We start from the raw sequence: 25,415 nt of genomic DNA on the forward strand, positions 1-25,415 counted from the left end.
CCCGAGATCAGCTGGGACCCAGGGCTCAACCAATCAGAATCCTCCTTCTTCTGACTACAGCCATTGGTTGGAGGCTGCCCTCACGTGACCCCCGTACATCCAATCAGAGTGGGTCTCAGAGTTTTTGCTGCAGAAGGAAGGGGATCTCACCTGGGGGGTATCTCACCTGGGGAGGTCTCACCTGGGGGGATCTCACCTGGGGGGGTCTCACCTGGGGAGGATCTCACCTGGGGGGTCTCACCTGGAGGAACCCCTCAGTCCTGAGACCCAGGGGCAGCCAGGCCAGGCCCAGGTTCCCCAGGGGACTGGCTGCCAGCCCCGCCCGTGTCAGTGCGTCCCTCGGGCCGGAAGCCGCTGGTTCTGGTGTCTCCCACGCGTGACACACCGGCTGTGATGCAGTGCTCGGTGGCCGAACCCGAGGTAAGCGCTGGGCACGGGGCTGCCGCACAGTGTTTACCCTCCTCACAGCTCGGAGACGCTCACAGCTGGTAAGCCGGTGAGGGATAAGATAGTAATAATAAAAATAATAATAATAATAATGATAATAATACAATAGTAAAGCAGCGAGCGCTTATTGGAGCAGGCGGAGCATCAGGGCCAAGGGTAAGATGTTTGCTCTCCTGTTGGATCCTCACACGAACCGGGAGTGAGGTGCCTTCAGGTCCCGCTTCACAGATGAGGAGACCTTGTGGCGACATGGAGAGGCCCGAGGTGACGCTGGGGCGCGCCCTGGGCAGGCTGTTCCCAAGCCTGCACCCTCCGCCGTGAGCGAGCCGGGTCCTGTTTTGGGCACCAGCGCAGCTCAAGCAACAGCAGCTGCAGACGCTGCTCCGGATGAAAGGCAGGTGCTGCCTCTTCCAGGAAGGCTTCCTGGTTCCCACCCTCCTGCCTTCTGCCCCCGCCATGGCCCCTGCCCCTGTTCTCCCCGAGGATGTAACTTGTGGACACCTGAGTCCTCCAGTGACCCCCAGTCCCTTCGTCCTTGGCTGCTGGGAGGCTCAGGGGCACATTTCAGGCTTCCAATCTCACCTTCCTCTGGTCGCATCTCCATGCCTCAGCCCCACTTGCTTCTTCCCCCCATTCCCTCCTCTTTTCCTTTTATCCTACCGGGCAGCGTGCACGCATTGCAGGAACCACCCCCAAATCCTTTCACGGGGAGTGAGACAAAGCACAAAATAAGTAAATAGAAATGATAACACTCTACCCACGTCTATGAACCCAATTGCATCGCTGATAGGAGCCGTACATTTCCCGAGAGGCACTGAGATGGTGTGCCTGCCCCTCCCCGAATGTGAGAGGCTGTTGGTGTTTAAAGGAAACGAAGACTAAATCCCCCTGGCGTCTCCCTGCCCTCCCAGCCACTCCTGCTGAGCTTTCTCTTAAGTAACCGCAGGAGCCCACCGGGAAACGGGAAATGAGGTGCTCATCCACCTGCCGCCCCCCAGCTCATTGCAGAGCCAGGAGAGGCGAGGCAGCCAGGCCTCACTCCACGTCCAGCCTCTTCAGCTCACATTCAAGGCCCTAAGTGGTCTCAGGTGTGTGGGTCCCTTTCCGATGGCGGCCGTAATGAACTGCCACCCACTCAGTGGCTTAACACAGCCCCGATGTACCATCGGGAGGCTCCGCAGGACAGACCTGCAGGGCGGGGCTCCCTGAGCTCAGGGAGGTGGGGGCAGTGGGGGTGTGTTCTTGTCCGAGGCTCCAGGGGAGGGTCCCTCTCCGGCCTGTCCAGCTTCTAGGAAAGGCCTCATTCTGTGGCTCACGTGGCCCCTCCTCCATCTTCCAAGAGGGTCCCTGGCCCTGTCCTCACACCTGCTTCCTCCGACCTTGACCCTCTTACAGGGATCGCAGTGACCAGGGCGGGTTCACCTGGACGGGGCGGGTGACTTCCCCTCCAGGCCCGAGTCACACCTGCAGAGCCTCTTTGCCGTGTGGGGAGCACGCTCACCGGTTCTGGAGACTGGGGCGTGGACATATTCAGGGGACATGATTCCACGACAGCCTGTGCTCCCCGCAAGCAGACCCCAAGGGAGGGCCTCAGGGACACAGGCAGCAGGTCCTCCCGCAGCGTCATTTCCTGCCGCGTCATTGGTAGGTGAGAGGCAGCCAGCGTGCGGAAGATGGTTCCTTATGCAGAAGCTGCAGGCAACCCTGGGAGGCGACCCCCGTTTGTTTGGGGGCGACTGGAAACAGCGCGGGGATGTCCCACACGTAATAAGTATCTGTGGCCAACCTGGAGGACTCGGCGTCACGTCGTAGGTCCCTTTCCAGGTCACACGTCCCTCCGGCAACGGGTCTCACTTCACCCCCCAGCATCTACCCCGGCCAGGCCTCACGCTCACAGCGCTGCCCCAGAGCCAGGCCGCGCAGGGGGCGGAGCCCACACATGAACACTTTAAAAAGGTCCGAAGTTTCGGCCTCGGGAGTGTTCCTGGCGCTTCGGAAACAAGCCTCTCTGAAAAGCCAGGTTTAAAAATTTATAACATTCGTATAAAAGTGATTGTTTTGCAAATTTCAGAAAGAATCGAAAATCACACACACGCACACACACAATCATACTTCCACAAGCCCAAGATGATGACTGTAAGAAATTCCCATCATTCTGTGCAGTTTCTTGCCTACGAAGATAGAGAGGACACACAGTTTTTAAAAAGTAAAATTGGGGTCCTATCACACAGGTCTCTTCCACTTAATAATTGGGAAAATGTTTGCATGTTATTGACTAGGCTAGGTACATATATATTTTTAAATATATTTTTATTGACTGCAGAGAGAGGAAGGGAGAGGGAGGGAGGGAGGTAGAAACATCAATGATGAGAAAGAATCACTGATCGGCTGCTTCCTGCACGCCCCACACCAGGGATGGAGCCCGCAACCTGGGCGTGTGCCCTGACCGGAATCGAACCCTGACCTCCTGGTTCCTGGGTTGAGGCTCAATCACTGAGCCATGCTGGCCGGGCTAGGCTGTTCCATTTCTGTTGGAGAAAGTAATGGAGTGTGTAAACAAAGCTGAGCGGGTCTGGCTTGTTCGTCTCCAGAAGCTTCATTTCTGACGGGACCAGTTAACCTGCCGCGTCGCCGGGGCGGGTAAGAGGCACCAGCCAGGGGCACCGCCCATGCGACTAGATGAGCGAGAAATGGCCGCCATCTTCCCGACGCATCCCAGCCGTGGGCAGGAGATGCTCACCCACTCGGCGCCGGGGCCCAGCGTTCCTTCGGCTTCGCAACACGGCCCATGTCTCCTAACAAGAGAAAACGCCTGTTTAGTCAAAGAGAAGGAGAGGCCTCAAGAAATTTAAAACAAATATAAATTTTCATGTTTCATAAGCTACAATTTTAAAGACAACTTATGCGAAAAGATTAAAGAATAACTTTATGAAATAGTTGTCAGTGTTAAGTCGTGCCCTCAGTGACTAACCAACGAATGGATTACAAACAACTAGTTATGAGGTTTTACATTGGTTTAAGAGGGGAGTAACTGGCCCCAGTTACACTGGCTGAGCTGCGGCTTTTTAGATGACTAAGACAAATTAAACTTTTTAACCTGAGCATTTAGGTGAGCTGGAAACCCGTCTGGGGTTTCTAGGGCAACTCCCTCCGTCGTAAGCTCCCTGGTTTTAGTCGTTCTATTAAAGATAACTTAAGTGAGATTAAGACCTTATTTGGTTTATTTACCTTTGGCAATGAAGACCGTTTAAGGGCCACACACATCCTTGGCCTTGGCGAGGGCGACCCCATTTAGTCAATGTCTTTAAAAGCGTGGGCTTTATGGCTTCCGGCACGGGGCGAGGAGCGCATTAAGGCACCAAAATTCTCATAAAAAATCCAAAGTGGCGCTAGTGAGAAAACGCTCGACAAGATGAGAACGGATCACATCCTTCCCCCGAAACTCAGGCGTTCGTTTAAAACCAGCGTTTAAGCAAGCTTTGGTCCGGACACCCCTGGACTCTTAACCAGCGTTTAGGTCTACGGTGAGTGGCTCTAGGATGACGCGTTTAGTTTTATACCGTTTTTAAAGGAAGTCGTACGATGTTTAGCGTGATCCTTTTATGAGCGTCGTTAAGTGAGTTCTCTCCCTGTTTACAACTATTTAGGAAGGCCTTTTTAAGTACGAAAAGCATGAAACTGTTAGCTCACACACACAGGAAAATTTCTTTCAAAAGTTTATTTAGTATCAAGCAAGAGGAAAGTTTGCTTAACACTACAGAACATTTCAAGACTGGAGTTACAAAAAGAATACCACATTATTTGCACTTGTAATTGGCTTCCCTTTTTACGTGAGGGAAAAAAAATACTGGCATATGGCTGAAAGATAAAATAACTAAACTCTATGGAAACCTTTAAAATGAAAGGTGAGGCGTATGTTAAAGGATGGATTAACATGTTTAGTAAACCTATTTTTTTGTTTAACACTAGTTAATCAAAATTGTGTGTGTGTTTTTTCCTTTTGATGACCTACTTTTTTTTTTTTTTTCATATACAGGCTGGAAATAACAAAATTTTACATGTCTTTTTTATTTTTTTTTTCTTTCTTCCCAGGTTGATGTTTCCACAAAGTTTTAAGTTCCATCCATTCAGATTTTTAGGCATTTTGATTTATTTAAAAAGGGGATTGTTCATAGAAAAAAATTACTTTGAACAGTTTACAGGACGGGTGGAGATGGGCTATTTCACAACATCAGAAAGTCAGTACAATCAGTAGCGGCCGTATGGCTGGTCCCGGTAGACGCCCTTCGCTGTCCGCGCCGAGGGAGCCTTCGGTCTTGAGTTGGTCCACTCCTCTGGCCCTGGAACCAGTACAGAAGGATCACAATTAGACCACCGCCCGGGGCCCGCGGGCCTCGCTCTGCAGGATCTAACTCGGCCCTGAACCTACCGCGATGTCATATCGAAGGTACACAGCCCCGAGGCACCCAGAGAAACACCCACGGGAATTCACCGAGAAAAAAATGACAAACACAACGCAAGACGGTCATCTCGTCGCCGAAACCCGTCAGCACGGGAAGAGATGCGATTTTTGTATCGTACGTGGCAACCGACTTCGCAGGAACCTTCCTCTGGGGAAAGGGTGGCTTAGACTCTTTTCTAACAAAGAAAACACAGGAAAAAAATCTGTGAAGTTGGCTCGGCCGGCGCGGCTCAGTGGTTGAGTGTCCGCCTCTGAACCAGGAGGTCACGGTTCAATTCCCAGTCGGGGCACAGGCCCGGGTTGGGGGCTCGATCCCCAGTAGGGGGCGTGCAGGAGGCAGCCGATCAATGGTTCTCTCATCATTGATGCTTCTCTCTCTCTTCTTCTCTCTGAAATCAATAAAAACATATTTTAAAAAAACAAAAATTAAAAAAAGAAAAGACATGTGGAGGCAGAAGGAACAGCTGGAGGGGAACACGGGGAGGGTGGGCGCGGGTGGAGAAACCCGCATTGCCCTTCGGGGTCTCTCGGAGGAGGGCCGAGAGAGAGCCGTGCTGGGTGCAGGTCTCACCTCGGTCACGCTCCGTGACTGTGAGGGAAGTCAGTGGCATAACGCCACGTGTAACGCATGTGACACTAACCCATTAGTGACAAGGGCATCTGTCGTCTTTCCGCCACAGGACCTCCGAGACCCGGGTCTTCAGCAGCAAGCCGTGACCCCTGCACCCCAGCCATCCCACGCCCCCGGGCCCGAGACCAACTTAAAAAGCTGCCAAGGAAAAGGCCGGACACGAACATGCAACCAGCGTCACTCCCGCCCGCTAGCTCGCATCCACCTGACCGCACCCTGTTCAACAGACCCACGTGCTTCTCTCGAGCGGCTGCTCCGAATCATCAAAACAAAAAAGTGAAAATCCCAGGTGCCGTCATCGCGGCTGGGGAGGCGATGGGAGGAAGGCACTTCCACAGGAAACGCCTGGAAACGGCCTTGCAGGGGCGTCCACAGACGGCAGCACATCCACCACCCAGAGCCCGAGGCGCACCCGGGGCGGGCGCAGCCCTGACTGCAGCCTTGGTCCGAGCCCCGAGCCCGGCGACGAAGGAGCTCCCGCCCATCATGACGCAGCCGCTACCAATTCTTTCAATGAAACCGGTGGTCCTTCGGCCCGGAGGCTGGGGCCTGGGTTCCCCCGGAGCCGGCGAGCGCGCCCACCTCGGCCCCGGCTCGGGGTCCTGTTACCCCTACAGAGTGGCTCCTCTGTGAGGTGCTCAGAGGCCTGGGGCTGGGGGTGAATTGAACTATCAGGATGGGTGGGAGGGTCACTCCAGGGCTGTCCTCCCAAATGGTCTCATGTCCCTTTCCCGTCAAGAACAGAGACACTCCCGGAAGCCCATCTGAACAGGGGCCGGGCGGCCAGCTGGGCCATGAGGGAGGAAACCAACCCAGGGCATCACCCAGACAGAACACCCCCTCCGCCCCCCGCCCCAGTGCGAATCCGCCTTCCCATCCTCCTCCGTGAGGATTTTACATCTCCCAGGATGTGCACACAGACAGGCAGGGGCGGGCGGCCGCGCCCCGTCCTCCTGTGGGAATTCCCCTCAGGCCTCGCACTCACCGTAGGAATCGTACGTCTCGTCGCTGAGCCCGTGGCCGTAGTCGTAGTAATCAGCGCCGCTGCAGGGAGGAGACAGAACGGGAGAGGTGAGCGCGGGAGGCCCTGTGGGTGGACATCGCCCCCGGGAAGCAGTCCACGCGTAGAGTCGGCCTAAAGGACGGGCTGGCCGACAGAGAGCCCCTAACACAGGCCTCGGGCTTCCGGGTGACCAAGGCCCCCGACCTGAAGACAGAACAAATGTGCCGACACCTTCGCCACCGCAGGAAGGCCTCCTGCAGACGGAAGCAAGGACTTCCCTTCCTCCGTGCGCCTCGCCCGCCCGCCCGCAGGCTCAGCTGTGTGAGCTCAGGACGTCCTCTATCCCCCGGCACCACAACCGGCCAGTTCCTCTGAGAAACGCAGCACGTTGCCCGGCCGGCGTGGCTCAGTGGTTGTACGTCGACCCAGGAACCAAGAGGTCGCTGGTTCGATTCCCGGCGGGGCACATGCCCAGGCCGCAGGGGGCAGCGGATGGGTGATTCTCTCTCATCACTGACGTTTCTATCCTCTCTCCCTCTCCCTTCCTCTCTAAAAATCAATTAAAAAAACACATTAAAAAACAAAGAAACTCAGCACCAAATTAAGAGAACCTGAGCCCTCTTTTCAAAGGCCGGAAGCCACGTCTTGATGGCCCGAGACAGACACAACCCTGGCTTCCTGGGAATTTATCTTCGTGGCACAAATAGGATGAGAGCAGCCTCTTCATCAAACTCAAAATGCCGCCCTTCCCTGGGACAGGCCGCGCGCTCGCCTGGGAGCTGTGAGCGGCGCTTTCTCAGTGTCCTTCACACACACGGAGCCAGCAGTAAGGGCACCGCACGGCGGGTGCGGACTGCTCCCCGTGGGCGGGAGGGCAGGGGGCGTCACGTGGCCCAGCGGTTTGCTGATAAGACAATCTCCGTCCTGACAAAGGGAAAGCTCTAAACTGACGTTTCCATCATTTCACCGGCTTCTCATTACTCGCCGGGAGACTGTCATCACGCCACGCGCTGGGAGCAGCTGCGCCCCTCACGCCTGTCAGCCCCTCGGGATGGCTTCCCCGCTTTCATCCCGGGGACCTCAGGGCCTGGTAACCAAGGACGCGTCCCATTTCCCAAGGGCACGCTGAAGGCCCAGCCGTGGCAAAGGGGAAACGCCACCATCTCCTCATGCAGGTTCGCGGCGTTTAATACGGACACTGGGCAAGAAACCGCAGCAGGCCGCACGCAGCCCACTCCATCGCGAGGTCGAGGGCGCCCCCCCACCCCCATAGGTCAAGAGGGGGCTTCTTGCCATGCGAGCCTGCGCCTCCTGCATCTCCTGTCCTTCTCCGCGTTCCCCCTCCCGCCCCATGTCCGGGGTCCGGAAGTCTACACGTTCAGCATAATTCCTGGCTCTCCCAAGGGTCCTGGGTCCCCCATCAGAGTCAGGAAATACGCCCAGAACTGGGCGGAAACCAGGGCTCCGGAGCAGACGGTGTCCCCGGGACCGTCCACGTCTCCCTCCCTGGGCCACCTCCCTCCCTCCACAGGGTTCAAAGCCAGGCCAAGGCCCTGCGTGCCCAATTGCCGTCTCTGTGAACGGGGTGAGGAAGGACTCCTGGCTTGTATCCATGCACCCACCCCCTCCCCCCACGACCTCTTTAAGCCTCTGCAGTTCCTACTTCACAGTCCCTGGCGCTATCTCCGCAGGATCCCCAAAGGCTGAGGGTCACATGGGCAAGTGCGGGCCAGAGCCTGTGCCAGACAGCCTGCCGCCCCACGCCTGCTGGCCCCCCTTTCCCTCCCCCCCGTCCCCCGTCCCCTGTAGCCGAGGAGGCTGCAGTGCACCCTCAACCAGCAAGCCCAGTGCCCGTCGCTAACGCGCTGGGCCCCTCCCTGTCCCGATGTGCACGATAACTTGTGTTTTTCTTCCACGTTTCCATTTTTTTCTTCTTTGTAGAGAGTCTCTCTCCTCCCGGTCTCTCTCTGCTGCCCCAGCTGGATGCCGTCCGCCTGGGCCTCAGCAGCTCCGGGCCCGTGGAGCCGCCGCCCCCGCCTCACCCGCGGGTGAGCTCCCAACCCCTGGCCGGGCTGGCCTCCTGGATGCCCTCTTCTCACCCACCGGGGATGCACCTCCTGGCTCCACGGCCGCCTCCCCGCCTGGCAGCTGTGTCCTCTCCAGGGGTGGTTCTCAGTCTGCTCCCAGATTCTTCCGACATTTCAGCCGTGTGCTCCTTGTTGCATTTGGGGACGAAAGCCCTGTTTCGAGTCGCTTCTTCTGGGGCCGGGGACAGGGAGACTGTATACCGGTGGGCGGGTGGGAAAGTAACCTGTCCTGTGTTTGGGCCCCGGGGCCCCCGCGGGTGAGACTGTGTGAGGTGTGGCTTTGCCCGTTACCGCTCAAACCCGGGTCAGACACCGCTGAGCGCTACTGGGTCCGAGGCTGCGGGAAGAGCAGCCCAGCCTCCGCGGCCCCGGTTCACAGCTGTCGGTCAGGGGCTGTCCTGCCCCCTCTCCTGGACGGGACAGAACCCCTCTCCCCAGCGGGGTTTTGCTCCGTTTTGTTTTTTCGTAGATCTGCTTTCATTTGCTTCCTCTTCCTCAGGAATTTTTCATAACCTTCTTCTGACACTTCATGGAATTTTTAAAAATATGTTTTTATTGATTTGAGAGAGAGGAAGGGAGAGGGAGAAAGAGATAGAAATGGCCATGAGAGAGGAACATCATTGATCGATGCCTCCTGCCCGCCCCACACAGGGGATGGAGCCCGCCACCCGGGCCTGTGCCCTGACCCGGAATTGCACTAGCAACCTCTATGGCTCCCGGGTCGACGCTCAACCACTGAGCCACCCGGTGGGGCCCGGTGGGGTGGGTGAGGCAGATGTACGTCCCATCCTCTTGACCCATCTCCCTTTCTCACGTTAAGTCCTTTTTAGCTCACAATGCGTCACCTCCAGTCCCCATACTGTTTCCTCTTCCAGGAAAGACGAGGAGGTCAGAAGATGGAACCACGTCTACCCCAGACCTGCCCAGCCCGGGGTCAGTCGGACAGCAGCGTTCGTTCCAAAACGAAGAGGGAAAGGAGCGGCCACTGTGCCCCCGGGGCGGGAAACGCGGCCGTCTCCACGCAGAGCCTGCGGTCCTCACGCTCCGCTGCGATGCCGGGACAGCTCTTTGGGGCGGGAGGGGCGGTGCGTCCTCCCGAAGTTAAACCAGCCGTTTCTGGGCCGGGTGAATTTCTCATACAAACGCTGACATTTTTCCTGATGATTCTGGCCCATTCCTTCCAGGAAAATCTTATCTGTAATCATTATGATAAAAATGAATATTCGAGCAAACGGTTAATAAATTCTTACTATATGACAGGAGAAATGGAGGGCCATAACCCAGATAACAGCTCCAGCCCGGCTTTCGACTCGGGGCCTTTAATCCTCATAGGGCCGTTAATTTTTATAGATAAAGCGGAGTGAGTGAGAAGCGCCATTTAAAACGCCACGCGGGCCACTCCTGGGTCCCATTAGCACGGACGGCGGGAGGACGGGCTCCTGCGGGGCGGGGGCTGGCTGACACTCCCAGCGGCCGTCCGCGCGTCTCACTCGCCCGGTGGTTCCTCCGTGACGTGTAGTAACACGTCCCCAGGCGACACGGAAGAGGACGTTGCAGACTCGGGCGGGTGGGACCCCGGCCAGTGCTGTGCGGCCCAGGTCCAGCCGCAGCCGGGCTGTTCCCTCGCGCAGACCGGGGGCCGCTCCCCCAGCTGAGCTAAGACGTCCGTCTTTTCCCAGCGCGGACATGGCACCTGCCGTGGGGGGAACCGCTGGGACTTCGGCATAGCCACGGCGGAGCTGGCACTGCACCCGCAGGCGTGTGTGGCTGCTGGTTTTGTCAGGCAGCTGCATTGTTCAGTGGCCTTGACCGAGGTGTAAAAATGATTCGTGTTACTAAATCTCAACTCTGGAGCAACACCTTTCAGCTCTCCTGGGCGAAGGAGTGCGGAGGCCCTCGGGCCGTTCCGGAGCGGGGCCGGGAGGCCGGGCGGTGCCCAGCCCTGCGAGGCGGACGGGCAGCGCTGCCCCCGACATCGGGCATCGTTGTTCCAGGGGAGGAGGGGTGGCCGCGAACCGTGGCTCTTCAGGCTTAGCTCCTGGGCAGGTGGTTTCGCAACAATGAAGGATGTGAGCCCGTCGCTGGGAGGAAAACAACAGACGACGTGTTTCCAACCACAAAACCCACGCTTCCAAGCAGGAACCAGAAACCGTGAGCACCGGCGTTTGCGCAGGAAACTGGCGAGTCGACACTGGATGGGCTCTCTGCTGAGCCTGGCGGTGATGATATAAAATCCGACTTTTTCATGAAATAACGAGACGCAGCACAGCGTGGAAAAGGATGCCGGGCTCGGCGAACCAGTTTTCTCCAAGGACCCGGAGTGATGTGACGGACTCCAGCATGGCGGGGGAGGCAGGCCAAGGTCCCCGAGCTCTCAGAGTCCGGCCAGTCTGCGGACAGGGCTTCCCGTCCACAGCTCACCTTGAGGCCCTGCCGCCTCCGCCTTTGGGTGCAGCATCAAAGAACAGCCAGCCTCCTGGGACGGCGAGCGAACACCCTTCCCTTTTCCAACTGCGCACGTATCTGTCATCAACTTCTTCACCCAACACGACAGGCCCTGCCGGACGGAGCACAGAAGCTGATGGGAGAACCCAGCTAGCTTCTCTTCAGCCAGACAAGAAGGAGATTTGCAAAAATATAAGAGAGATGTATGTAATTTTATTATTTTTATGGAAATAGTGATTTTCCCCGAAAGTAAATTCTGTTAACATGCAATGGGTTGATTATTGTTATATATTTAATGCTGAATAAATATCTTTAAACATTCCTGTTTGAAGTCTGAATATGGGACATGGTAACAGCAACCCTATCCACGGAAGGACTCTGTGGCCCTCGCTAATTTGGGGGGGGGGGGGGAAGGGTGATATGTGATCTGGTCACAAAGAGGAAGCAGCCAATCAAAAGACAGTGACTTCTCTGCATGGCCAGCTGCCCTGACTCCCAAGTGTAGCTTCTCTCCACGCCATGGATCCAATTTAACTACCGATCCCGACGTTTTCGGAAAATATGTCTGTGTACTTTTTCAAACACCCAGGTAATTGAGGGAGACCAGACGAGATGGCTGTAAGAGATCCCATCGTCCAAAGACAATGCCCCAGGGCCTGTGGGGTGCGGGGACCATCCTCTGGTTACCCGGTGCGCACCCAGGCGAACATCCCCCGAACTCCCCTCTTCAGATGGCGGTGATGTATGCGCTCTGCTGTGTGTACGTGACAGCTCAGGAAAAGGGAAAACCTAAATGAAACCACGCCCTAACGTACGTCACAAGGGAAGATGCACTGTCGCCGCATAGGCGCACTTTCCCTTTTTCTTACCCAGAGGCTCCTGTACGACCAACTGGGTGCCAGTGACAACGCATCAACCCAAAACCCTCACCACAGCCACCTCCGCAGGCGAGGTCGCCAGAGAGAGAGAAGCAAACTCTGGGAGTAAGCTTCCAGAAGTTTCCAGGCGGAGGCCAATCACCAGGAGGTAAAGGCTTGCATCTCGGCTCCCTGCTTCCTGCCTGAACCCCAACTTGGTGGCCCTGCAATAGCCACCCAGAGGCTGAGCCGAGCCTGGGACACGGGAAGGAGGGACCGGCACCCCTGCAGCTGTAAAATCATCACGTCAGCCTGCAGCTGCTGACAGCCCTACACGAGAGGAAGCCAGCCTCCGACGTCTGGATTTCTGTTAATTCAGAGCTTGTCCCGCCCGGGAAGACAGAGCACTACCTTCTGCAATGAGGGCTGAGTAGCTCTCGTTTTCTGATGCAGAAATATCCAACGAGGGCTCCTTACTTTTATGGTTTCTCTGTCGTTCCTTCCTCTCAAAGGCTGCAGATGGGCCCTGGCCAGCACGGCTCGGGTGGTTGGGGCGTCACCCCAGACATCCGAAAGGGGCGGGTTCGATTCCCGGTCAGGGCACATGCCCAGGTGCAGGTCCCACCCGCTGCGGAGGTGCGTGCAGGAAGCAGCTCATCAGTGTCTCTCTCCCTCCCTCCCTCCCCCCTCCCCCCTCTCTCAAATCAATTTTTAAAAAGGCTGCAGGAGGTTCTGTGTAATTTTTAAAAACACTGGAATTCTGATGAGATTCTAAGAAAAGGGAAAAGTCCCGTCTCTCCCCTCACACACCTGCCTCTCAGGCAGCGCCTCGCGGCCCGGGGCGTTTCACAGCCGCGCACGGGGCGGAGCTGGGCGTCCCTGCATACACTTTCCTTACACGGTCGCTGCGCCATTTTTAAGCAGGTTTCTCATCTTCCTGTGATCAGGGCGGAAGACAGTAGAGAATCCGCAGTGAAGGATCGGGCTTTGGAGTCAAACAAACGTATTTTCAGGACCCAGGCTCCCGCACTTACAGTGTGTAACTCAGGCTAAGTTAACTCAATTTCCTGTAAAACACTTTTAAAAATAAATCTCGTATAAGATTGTTGTGCGATTTAAATAAGATAACGTGCTACATGATTAAGCTCTCATTCAAGGACAGCTGTTATCAATCTTATTAAAGCGAAGTTCCTTCTAAAGAAGCAGCATTTGGCCCAGAATGCTTGCTCGGTGTTAAGCAACCCGTTGTGCTTAGCAAGAGCGCAGACCGTCTCGTTAACGATACGCGTCTCACAAAGACACAGGAGCGCCGTGCTCCGCTATGTCATCGTTTTATTTAATTTTCAGGAAGGTACGTCCTGTTCTGTCCACTCACCCTATCAATTAAACCCCAGAGCGCGAAACATTGACTGGTTGCCGCCTGCACGCCCCCTACTGGGGCTGAGCCCAAAACGCAGCATGTGCCCTGACGGGGAATCGAACCAGCGACCTGCAGGTACATGAGAGAACGCCACCAACTGAGCCACACCGGCCTTTTAACATCCGGAACAGCCAACCCTGATACAACACCACCGCATCTTCCAACAGGTCGCTTTCCTGCGTGCAGACGCTGCATCTTACACGGCAGGTTACCGCTTCCCAAGTGAAATCCCCAGTATTTTCAGAGCTAGACGGGCCCGCTCTCCGGGAGGTCTCCCCGGCCGGGCCTTGCGAAAGCTGCCACCAGCAGCGACAACGAGCTGGAGCCCAGGGCACATGCAGAGGGGGCCCGCCCGTAGCTCTCGGCACCGGCGTTGAGGCACAGGGGGCGCTGCGGCTCCAGCCTCCGTCCCTGCCTGGCGGGCCGGGGGCTCTGGCCGTGCCTGTAGGGAAAGCCAGTGGCTTCACACTGAGACCCGTCTCCTCCCTGGGGCACGGTGTCTGGGGTCAGAGAAAGCCTCGCTCCAGTGCCCTTCGGCTGTGACCCTGGAGACACCGCACCCTCAGCTCCCCAGCGAGGGGCACCCGGCGTGCAGGGCCTCGATGCAAACACGAGATCCTCTACGAGAGGACGCAGGCTGCCGGGCGCGGGGCTGGACAGGTTCTCCGGAACGGCAGCTATTACTCCTAATTCCCTTCCTTCAGCCATTTGAAGTGTTTTCATGAAAATCACAGCGATTTTGGAGGACGAAAATGAAGTATGTACTTGAAAGTACGGTCAAACCACACAGTGCGGTGGGAAATTAGCTTGTCAGTGTGACCCCGTCCAGACATTAATGCCCTTAGCACACGCTCATCCCGGGTGTGTGTGTGTGTGGGGGGGGGGGGGGGTAGTGGCGGGGAGGGGTTGTTAGCATGTGTGTGAAACCCTTTTGTTCCACTTTCTTTATGGTCAATAGAGGAATCAAATATCTCCACGGAGAACTTACACTCTTCAGAAGCACAGACCAAAATACCGTGATTTTTTTAAAATAAAAATTGTACGTAAGTGTAAACACGATTCGATTTACAGTCAGAGTGACGTGGTTATTGTGTTTAAGTGGGAACATAATGACTTGATATACAGAGAGCCAAGCTCATCCACATGCCTTCTCCCTCCGTTACCTTTTCCGAGTGATGAGCGCCCCTGAATCCCGCTCTCTGAGCCATTTCCAGCCTTCAGCACAGCGTTGTATGAACCAGAGCCGCCACACTGTGAACAGCGATTGTCATCAGGGTGACAAATAAGACAGCAGAGGAAAATTAATTCCACTCGGCTTAGAGTGAAATGAATACCTTTCCAAAGGGCTTGCTGGGGAAGAAAGTATGACTTCTGTGAGGGCTCGGGGCCCAGCGGCTCGGGTCTGTGAGGGCGAAGGTCGTTTCTACCTGCTCGTCCCCACGCAGAGACGACCTCCACCTGCCTGGCAGGGGCTGTGGCCTTGCCTGTCTCATTCAACCTTCAGGCCGCCCTCGAGCCCAGAACTAAGTCCCACTGCCCATAAGCTGGGGCGTGCAGAGGCGAAGCCACTGCCCAAGGTCACCCCCGCAGTCAGCGTTAAAGTGGGATCAAAGCGCAGGTCTGCAGACTCCCCACCTCTATGGCGCGGGTCCACAGCTTTTTGTTGGTACAAGTACAAGTTCATTTGGACACAGAGGTAGGAGAAGTGAGCCGTGGAGAAGTGAGCCAACTGGGCTGCATGGGCACAGGACCCAGGTTACAGCGGCAGAAGCAGGGCCCCCGGAGCTCGGGAGAGAAAGCAAGTCTAGTGTAGGCCTGGGGGAGGGGGAAGGGCAGGAAAGGCGCAGGTGTGCTCCAGAGAGAGCCTCCACCCACGCGTGTCTGGCCGCAGACAGAAGGCTGTGGGTGAGCTGGAAACTGTCTCTGTGCATGTGTGACATGTGGCCCATAACACTAACAAGTTATATCTCAAACACAGAACAGAACATTTGAAAGGCTGAGTAGGAGTTGACGCTCCCTAATTCTTTCTGCATCTAAGTGAGTTGACCTACAGACCTGAGGGCTTAATTATACACCCTGTGTCCCCTTTCTTCGTCGATACAGCCCCACACCCTCCATAAAGCTGCTGGGCCTTCAGTGAGATATCTGTGTAAGCTCTTATCCAGAAGACGCCGGTGCCAGCCAGCACGGAGTGTGCTAACGACCTCAAGGACACAGACACCGCGCACCAGGCTGCCACTAAATGAACCTATTTTTTAAATTAATATATTTCTATTGATTTCAGAGAGTAAGGGAGAGGGAGAGAGAGACATCGATGAGAGAGAATCATTGATCGGCTGCCTCCTGCCCACCCCGCACTGGGGGTGGAACCCGCAAACCGGGCATGTGCCTCGACAGGGAATCAAACCGTGACCTCCTGGTTCATAGGTCGATGCTCAACCACTGAGCCACGCCAGCTGGGTGAGGCTTCCACTAAATAAAAGGACCAGCTGACAAAGTCTGAAGGCTACTTAACTCTTACAAATTATATAAGAAGAAGACTTGGCAAGAGCAAGAAGAAAATACACTTTTAAATCACCGTCAGCCTCGGGATCAGGATGAACAAGTGCAACCTTGCCTGGTAACCCGTCTGAGCCCGAAAGTGAATTTATGCTCCATCAGAATGACCACACGGTCCCTCGTGTTAATGCTTCACGGCGCCCATGTTTTCTTCTGTGTTTGTCTGCCTTTACTCTCCACTTAGAATTTCAAATATAAAGCGAGAGGTTTCTAGGCATTTAGGAAAACATTCTGAACAGAATAAACACTGATTTCAAATATCAATGAACAACCAGGTATACCATCAGAAGAGGAAATTTTAAAGCTTTTTCTTGCCTCCAATAACATGTATTTCTGAAGAAACACTTCTTCAGAAAAAGAATGGGAACCCACTCATTATTACCAGGAACCTGAGATTCTTAGAGACCGGAAGGCGTCTGCTGCGAAATGGAAAGGTTCCGTGAACACAAACCAAACCTCATGCTCCCTCCCCAGGCACGGACAGTGCAGGGTGCAGATGTGTTTCTCATGTGATCTGGGGCCTCAGGACTTGAGTAACCAGACTCCACAGGCACTGTTCCTCCTCAGAATATGCTAAGCGGTTAAATTCTCAGAGCGAATAAAATTTCAATTTTTATCTCCCAAGCCGCATTGCCTTTTTTAAAAAAAAAATTTTTTTTATTGACTTCAGAGAAGAAGGGAGAGGGAGAGGGAGATAGGAACATCAATGATGAGAGAGAATCATCAATCGGCTGCCTCCTGCATGCCCCATCCTGGGGATGGAGCCCCCAACCTGGACATATGCCCAGACCAGGAATCAAACTATGACCTCCTGGTTCATAGGTCAACACCCAACCACTGAGCCACACCAACCGGGCCCAAACTACATTGCTTTAAAGCTACAGTAAGTTGCAGAGGAGGTAGACATGCTGGTTGGTAGACAGGCAGTGATTCTGCATTTAAACCAAACACCATGGAGAGCAGCCGAGTCAGACTACCCTCCCAGGATGGCCATTCCCATCCTTCCCCCAGAGCAGACACGGGGAGGGCAGTGTCGGTGACGGGGTCCCAGAGGCAGCTCTTACCTCTGGGCCGGGGCGCTATAGCTGTTATCGTAGGAATCGTAGTTCTGCTCGTCATACGCAGTGCCATAGCCATCGTCATAGTCCTGAAACAGATGGGAGGAGGACAGACGGTCAGAGGGTGTCTGGGAAGAGCGAGGCATTATGCTTGCAGTGCGTCTTCCTTCATCCAGCCAGCATTTAGCAATCTATCTACTTAGAGCGTAAAGAAAAATGTAACAGGACATCAGTGGAGATGATGTGGTAAAACCTCCAAAAACAAAAAGCAAAACCAAGAGGAACTGGCAAAAATGGTCAGAATCCACATTTGCACACCTATGGGAATTAACGGAAGGCTTGCAGAGATCTAGGGAGCATAGTATTTTTTTAAAAAAGGGCTCAATCTTGGGTATGAACAGTGAGCTTTGTCATATTTTAACTTCTCCTCTCCCCACCTCTCACTCCCAGCTCTGTGGGGACCTTAACATCCAACAGCCACAATCACTATGGAAACCAGGAGGCTGGAGGCCAATGGAGGGGGCACGGCAGGGTGGGGCTGTATCAGAGCCCCATTCTCAGAGGGATGCCTTTATGTGACATGACTTGGAGCTCATCCCATGAAAATACCCTTTTCTCCGGGGGGTGTTTGAAGAAAATAATCAGAGGCAATTATTTAAGGTTTCTGCTGCCTGTGGTGGTGGAGAAAAACTGGAGCAAACAATAGGTGAACAGGAAATAGTCGGGAACAGGTGTCCACATGGGCTCTGAGCTCTGATCTGTTTCTGGGCGTCTAGCCGACGATGTGCATGCAGGCCCTGAGCTTTCTCCTCGGGCTGAGCTTGAGGTTCAGTACGGGAAGGAAAGGCGAAGCCAAGGCAGAGTTAGTTGGAAGTTGGCTGGGTGGGTGTGTAAGACGTGCTCCAACAGGCACCCAGGCTCGTGGCAAACACGAGGGTCCCAGCTGCCAGGCATTCGGTAAAGTATCTGTCCAGTCATTGGGTGGTCACGAAGGTAACACAGGGGAGACACTCCAGTGGCAACACATGATATATACAGACTTGATAATATTTGGAAAAGTCACTAAACCAAAATATAAAGAAATTCCGAGGAAGGAGGAGAATTTGATTTCTACAGTTGACACATTACATGTCCAGTTTTAAATTTAAAAAATATGTGATGATGCAAAGGAAATTTAAGTATCATCCATGCACAAGAAAATAAACAAACAATAGCAACTGTCCTTGAGAAAGCTGACATTGGAATTACTAGGGAAAGGCTTTAAATCCGTTATTTGAAATATATTCAAGGAACTAAAGGGTAACCTGTGTCTTAAAGAGCTAAAGAAATATGAGAACAATGCCTCACCAAAGAGAAAATATTAATATAAATACAGAACATAGTTTTTAAAAATCTGAAGAAGTTATTGGAATGAAAAGCGCAATAACTAACACTAAAATTTCACCAGAGGGGTTCGACAGCAGATAAGACTAGACAGAAGAAAGAATCAGTGAACCTAAGGGTAGATTAATTGCGATTGTCCAGTCTGAGGAAGAAGGAAAAACAAGAGAATGAAGAAATAAAGTGTCTCAGAGACCTGTGTAATGAGATACCTGGAAGGTGAGGAGAGAAAAGAGCAGAAAGCTTATTTAAAGAAATGGCTTAAAATTTCCCAAATTTGATTTTTTAAAAAAATCTTTAATCTGTACATCCCAGAGTCTCCACAAATTCCAAGTAGGATAAATTCAAAAAGGCCCACACCTAGAATATTATCTTCAACATACTGAAAGACAAAGAGAGAAAGTCAGTGAGAGAGAAGCCACTTTTCATCATGTGCAAGCGATCTACAATAAGATCAAAAGCTGGTTTCTCAGGAGAAACCATGGAGGCCGTAAGACAACGAGATTCTATTGCCAAGTACCAAATAAAAAGACTGTCAGCTAAGAATTCTACATCCAGCAAAACTAGCCTGCAAAAAAAATGAAAAAAGTACGATATTTCCAGGTAAACAAAAACCGGGAGACTGCATCGACAGGAGATATGCTCTATAAGAAATACAAAAAGGCGTGCTTCGGTCAGTGAAAGGTCGTTAGGCAGTATTTTGAATACAGATAAAAAATTGACATTGGCAGCTACTTAGGTAAATATAAAAGACAGAAGAAACACATTTTCTGTTGTAACTTCCCCCCTATTTTATTTAAAAGACAACTGCATGAAGAAATCACCAGAAATCTGTGCTGATGAGCACACAGTGAAGGCGGCTATAATTTGTATGGGAGTAACAACACAAAGTTGCGGTGAGAATGGACCCACAGAGAGGAAAAAAATTTGTGTACTTTTTCAATTAAGTTGGTATAAATTTGGAAAAGACTAATATAAGTTAATGTATAAATTTCAATCTCTAGGAGAAAATATGAAAATAATTTAAAAAGCTAGAAAAATAAATGACAATGAGTTAAAATGGTACCGAAAAAAATATCTATTTGGCACAAAAGGGGGCAGTAAGATACAAAAAAGATGTTAGAAAACAAGTAGCAAAATGGCAGATGTAAATCCTACCTTATCAGTAACCATAATAAATATAAATGGACTGAATGCATCAATTTAAAGGCAGAAATTGGCATCTTGTTAAAAAACATAATCCAACCACGTGCTGTCTACAACAGATACACATTAGATTCAAAGGTAAAAATACACTGAAAGAATAAGGATGGAAAAAGACATGCCATAGAAATACCAATCAAAAGAGAACTACCATAGCCATCCTAACATCAGACAAAATCGATTTCAGGATGGCTCAGTCACGTATCGGAATCTGTTTCTTTACCTGTGAAATGTAAATCCTCGTACGTATCGTTTTTCTAAATATATTTTTAATGATTCAGAGAGGAAGGGAGAGGGAGAGAGATAGAAACATTAATGGTGAGAGAGAATCATTGACCGGCTGCCTCCTGCACGCCCCACACTGGGGATTGAGCCACAACCTGGGCCTGTGCCCCGACCGGGAATCGAACTGTGACCTCCTGGTTCATGGGTGGACACTCAATCACTGAGCACACTGGCTGGGCTACCGGAAGTCTTGATAATAGATCTTAGTTTCAAAAGCAGAGTAAAGCAAAAGGTGCCAGGAAAACTCGTTAAAAATAAAAGCTAGGCAGAAAGAACAGCAGGTGCAAAACGACAGAGCACCCGCATGTGAGCGCCCTGGCTGCCCACGGAGCGAACGGCTTGTTGGGGTACATTGGAGGGCGCACACGGGAGAGGGGGCAATGGCCCTGAGAACCCACAGCCACACCCGAGTGACCCCGGTAAGGAGCGTGGGGTGGGGTTTGAGTGGCAGGACTCACGCTGCGTTTCAGGAAGAGTCCGGGAACACGAGTGGGAATCCGGAGGCCGGGCACGCAGCCGCGTCACTGCGCTGCGCTGTTTTGGCAAAACGCGGAGCCAGTGGTTCCCGCGGGTGGCGCTAGCAGCTCGAAAAGAACGTGCCTTTGCCAAGGGAAGGCTTCTCTTTCTGTGCTCATTTACAAAATTATAAACGACTGGAGCCTTCTTAAATCACCAAAATGTCCAGTGCTACTGGTTTAACCCCAGTTACGTCATTCATCCCTTATTCAATGACTCCGTCCGACACCACAATGAGAGCGACTTATTTGAATTTTCAAACTGGTCAGGTCACTGGATTATTGACTCCTTGTTTTCACATGGGAGGTTGTAGAAGATACGTTTGCAATCTCAGAAGATTTCTCTCATGACGACTGATTTCCTGGTTGGAGTTGACCAGGGGGTGCACCCCCGCCATCCGCAGCGTTAGGTGTTCAATGGACAACACGGGAGACACAGGGGAGCAGATAAAAGGCTGGACAGGAGGAGAGGAGGAAACGCTGAGTGCGTGCGTGGCTGCAAAAAAGGCCTAATTTCTAGGAGGAAAGAGAAGTTCTTATTGATCGTCTGCTACTTTCCTGTAAGGTAGGAGGTGAGGTCAGCGGCTGGTAACAATGGGGGCCCTTCACCAGCAGGGGGTTCAGCAGAAAGTTAGGGGGAGAAAGGGAGGGTGGCCAAGCTGGGTCCGAGCCTCTGAACGTCAGGGGTCCTTGAGGACTTGGGGGCCTAAGGACTAGCACCCCCTCTTATTTTCCCAATGCTCTTACCTTCCAGTGTTCCCAACTACTGCTTCTTTGTTTTTCTTATTTTTTTAATTTGAAATTATGAAATTCCTCTTTAGATTTTTCTGAGGCTAGATTAGAAAAAAAATTTTTTAATACGTTTTATTGATTTTTAGAAAGAGGAAGGGAGAGGAAGAGAGAGATAGAAATATCCATGAGAGAATCATCACCAATGGATGCCTCTTGCCCGCCCCCTACTGGGGACTGAGCTCGCAACCAGACATGTGCCCTGACCTGGAATTGAACCACTGGACTCTCGGTGCCTGGGTCAACACTCAACCACTGAGCCACACCAGCTGCGCTAGAGTAGACATTTTAAAAATCCTGAATGCGTGATGTGTTGCAAGTTAACGTAGAATTGAGTGGAACTGCAAACCCAGCAGAGAAGGGGGAGCTACAGAGTGAGGGCGGCCCGCGCGTCTCCTCGCGAAGGCTCGCCAGAACCTGGGATGGCACGCGCTCCTCCCGTCGGCGGGCAGAGGGCGATGACTGTCCTCACTTGCAATCTTTGTGCAGTTCCTCACATTCCCAGGGCTTTCCCTAGGGGCCGTCCCCCTTGAGACCTGGCCCGGGCACACGCCAGCCCCATTTCTGGCCATGGGGCGGGGGCCTCGAAGGCGACGATTAGACCCAGGTCACCTGCTGGTCCCTGCAGGCCTGTGCCAGCCCCTCTCTGCGGGGAATCTGTCAAATGGAGCTCAAGCGAGTCTGCTCTTCTGTCACATCTCAGTCCCACAGACCAGTCTCCGCCACCGCTGAGCCCGCGGTGGGCCTGACGCACCCGCCTCTGTCACTGCACGGAAACGAGGGGGGGGGGTGCGGCCTCCCCGCCCTGGGGACAGGCCCCATCATGCCTCCTCCTCCCCGCAGCCACGCAGCGCCCGGAGCCCAGGAGGGCGGGCGGTGAATGTTCACCGGGTTGTTGGACCCAAGGCCTCCGGGGGCAAACACGGAGGCCCGGCCGGCGTGGCTGAGGGGTTGAGCGTTGACCTATGAACCCGGAGGTCAGGGTTCGATTCCCGGTCAGGGCACGTGGCCGGGTTACAGGCTCCATCCCCAGTGTGGGGCGTGCAGGAGGCAGCCGATCAATGATTCTCTCTCATCATTGATGCTTCTATCTCTCTCCCTCTCCCTTCCTCTTTCTCTCTAAAATCAATAAAAACATACTTTTAAAAAAGAGGCATGCAGCAGTGTCTGATAAATGAAGGAGTAAGTGAATGGACGAACGAATGAAGAAACAAGTGGCAGGAAAGAGAGCGAGCGAGAGTTTCTTCGAATGAATGCACATCAGGGACACGTACAATGAAGGGCAGCGTTTAGGGAGAGTGTCCATTCCGACGAGCCGACCCCTGAGCTCCTCTGCCACACGCCACCCGCCATTCTCACGCTCCCTGCCCCCAGCAGGAAATTTCCCTTTAAGACGCTGGGTTCTATAGGGTGTCCCAAAATTCATGCAAGAAGTAATTTTGATAGAAAACACAGGTTTATAATTAAAAATTGTAAATATTTTATCGATTCGTAAAGTATACAGTATAGGGTTATGTATGGAATAACACATCGGGTAAATGGCCTCCACGGCTTTGCTGGCACATACGCAATGCCGTGGTCTTCACTGGTCTTGTCCCTGCTCCTGGGCCATAATTGGTACTTGGTAACGCTTATCAAATTGAAGGAATTAAAATCAAAGGGCAACAGATATTAGAATCTGATTCAATAAACCAAGTAAAACTAGGCTTTTATTTGTTGTTGTTGTTGTTGTTAATGCTCACGCAAAATTCAAATCTTGCGTGAATTTTGGGACACCCTATATTTCTGAACATCAGAGCAACATCATTAAAAATAGTGGATGAACGCGGACAAGGAATAAAAGTAGATGAATACACGCCCCTGGCTCGTTAAGAAAGACTTGCTTATTTTTTCATCAAGCTACACCTCTGGGCTGTTATCTGTGATGAAGAAGGTGTCTAAATGCTATTTTACCAACAGGGCGACCTGGGCACAGGGTCGGTGCCGGGCGTCAGCAAGGGAGGCCTGTTCCACCACCTGCCATTCCCGACCCACAAACCCCGACCCACACACAGCCAGACAGCAGGCACGTCGGGCTTTGAAAAGAGGAGCTTTTCCAGGATAAAGGAAACAGCATGACATTTAATTCTATTTCTGTCTCAGGTAAAATCAAGCATAGCATTTAAGCTGGGAAAAACCATTTTAAACAGAACTACTTTCAAAAGATGGTGATTTTAAAAATAATGTTTCCGCTCTGAGTGAGTCCTTTTAGAAAAGACATTTACCCTACGAAAGCCTCACCTTAATCAGGGTGATGTCTGGTCATTTCAAAAGGTACGAAGTTTTCATGGATAATGTAGTGTTCACAGCTTACTTAAAACTCGCTTTATGACGGCTGCTTGGAGCTTATAAAACGAACAGATTAGCTTCTTAGGCTTGGAGAAATTCATTTTTTCTGGGGTTTTGAGTCATAATGTCCTTGTTGAGTATCACCAATGACCAGGCACACATCACATCATGCAACCACACTATTTTATAATTAAAGACAAAAATCACAATATTACTAATCATTCTAAATGAGAATGTTTCCCACCGCCATGTAAATAAAACACCATCTGACAATCCAATCGCATGGGTGTGACAAGTATAGTATCTATACTGGAGACTCCCACTTCGGAGTCTGATGCCCATGTTCAGACTCCAGCTCAAATTCAGCAAAACAAAACAAAACACAGGCAACCCAAATGTATGTGGAAGCTGGCCGGCACGGTTCTGGCCAGGAAGGGCAGTTCTGTTTTATGCGAACGTCTGTTTCCTTCGACACGCTCACGCCATCAGGCCAGAGAGCCACCCGAGCCATGCAGGCGTTTGTCTTCGTAGGACGCGGTACAGCCTTGCACCTTCCTGGACAGCGCCGTCTGCATCCCCACGGCCCACGGGTCCCAGCGTTAACCACGGCGGCTCTCAGATGAAGAAACGCTGACCGAGATCAGCTGAGATCCGACCACGCAGAGCGCGGTTGCCAAAAGCACACTGACGTCCATTATTCATGGAGCGCCTTCTCCTCGCGCAGCTCCTATCTCACACAGATGTGTTTGGATCGGGCTAGGTGCTCAAAAATGCAATTCAGGAAAATAAAAGAACAAAGAAGCGAGCCCAGGACTCCCACGGCAAGAGAAGGGAGAAGCGTAAACAGAAAGTTAAAGAAGACAGGACGGAACCAGCAATCCCGCAAAGATGGGGAGAGGGCACACAGGCCCACACTGCGTACACCACGCTGGAGATGCCTATGTCGGTCTGCCCCTTCCCCGGGACGGAGGCACTGTTGCGTGCCGACGGTGTGTCAGACACTGTTCTGGACGCTGGGGGTGGCGTACAGCACAGACAAGGCAAACACAGCGTCCTCACGGGCTGAGAGCCCAGCGGGGACGCGGGCGGGCAAAACCAAGCATCGCAGCTATAACCAGGCTACGCGGCACAGCCAGGGCGGCCAGGAGAGAGACTGCCGGAATGGAAGGAGCGGAGGGGGCGGGATGTATTTAGGGGGAGGGAGAATCTCAGGCAGAGTGACAGCAAGTCAGATGCCCTGAGGCAGAGAGAGGTGGAGGGACCCGGAGGGAGAGGGGGTGGGCGGGACACAGATCACCTGGGGCCTTGAACGGCAGGGGAACAGGCGGCCACGGGAGCCTTTGTGCCGCGGGATTCTGTATGGCCCAGGTTTGCCTTTCTTCCTCCCGGGGCACCTGCTAGGCAGCAGCAGGTGGTGCCAAACATTTCTCACACGTGGTTGTACCAACGTACACTCCCACCGCGAAGGTGAGGACGCCTACTGACCGGCACCCACTCCAGCTAACACCGCAGACGGCCTTTTTAATTCGCATCGTCCCGGTGCCTGTGAACAGTACTAGATACCACGCTTCTCATCCCTTCGTCTGGGACACAGGCAGCAAGCGTCTGCCCTGACAGACAGAGCTACCCCAGTAAACTGAAGACTCGGCTTCTGGGCCGACAATGAAAAGGCTTATATGTCACCATTTCTGTGCCAGGCGCCGTTTCACACACTGTCCACATGTTATGAGGACCTGTCCGATCCTCATAACAACCTCATGCGATCAGCACTCATATTTCCGTGGAAATACCAGAAACGGAGGCAAAGAGCGCAAAGCCACTCACCGGGGTCACGCAGCAACGAAAGGCACAGCGCAGGGGTGAGAGCCGTCAGCCTGGCTCCTGACTTGGCCTCACTGCTGTGATGTACCAGGACTGCCTGTCCCACCCACCCGAGGGTCAGCCTG

At 53.0% G+C, this 25,415-nt stretch overlaps 1 protein-coding gene across 5 annotated transcripts in view; it reads right to left on the bottom strand.

Annotated features, from left to right (window-relative positions):
* Window positions 1–2,742: 2,742 nt before the first annotated feature.
* KHDRBS3 (KH RNA binding domain containing, signal transduction associated 3) overlaps window positions 2,743–25,415 on the bottom strand; it is an 88,722-nt gene continuing 66,049 nt past the window's right edge. For 2 of the 5 annotated variants that reach the window (XR_013997080.1, XR_013997082.1), the window contains exons 7-10: window positions 16,976–17,058; window positions 6,526–6,584; window positions 4,634–4,787; window positions 2,743–3,242 (exon numbers count right to left, since the gene is read on the bottom strand). Coding sequence is in view for 2 of the 5 variants with exons in the window: in XM_081111371.1 (XP_080967497.1) it covers window positions 4,696–4,787; window positions 6,526–6,584; window positions 16,976–17,058 (234 nt within the window). In the remaining 3 variants the exon portion in view is untranslated. Of the gene's footprint in view, window positions 3,243–4,604; window positions 4,788–6,525; window positions 6,585–16,975; window positions 17,059–25,415 lie in introns of those variants that run through there. The other 3 variants (XM_081111371.1, XM_081111370.1, XR_013997081.1) reach the window with 2 other exon arrangements.

The sequence above is a fragment of the Myotis nattereri genome (genome assembly GCF_964212035.1).
Source record: "Myotis nattereri genome assembly, chromosome: 17".
Classification (NCBI taxonomy): domain Eukaryota; kingdom Metazoa; phylum Chordata; class Mammalia; order Chiroptera; family Vespertilionidae; genus Myotis; species Myotis nattereri.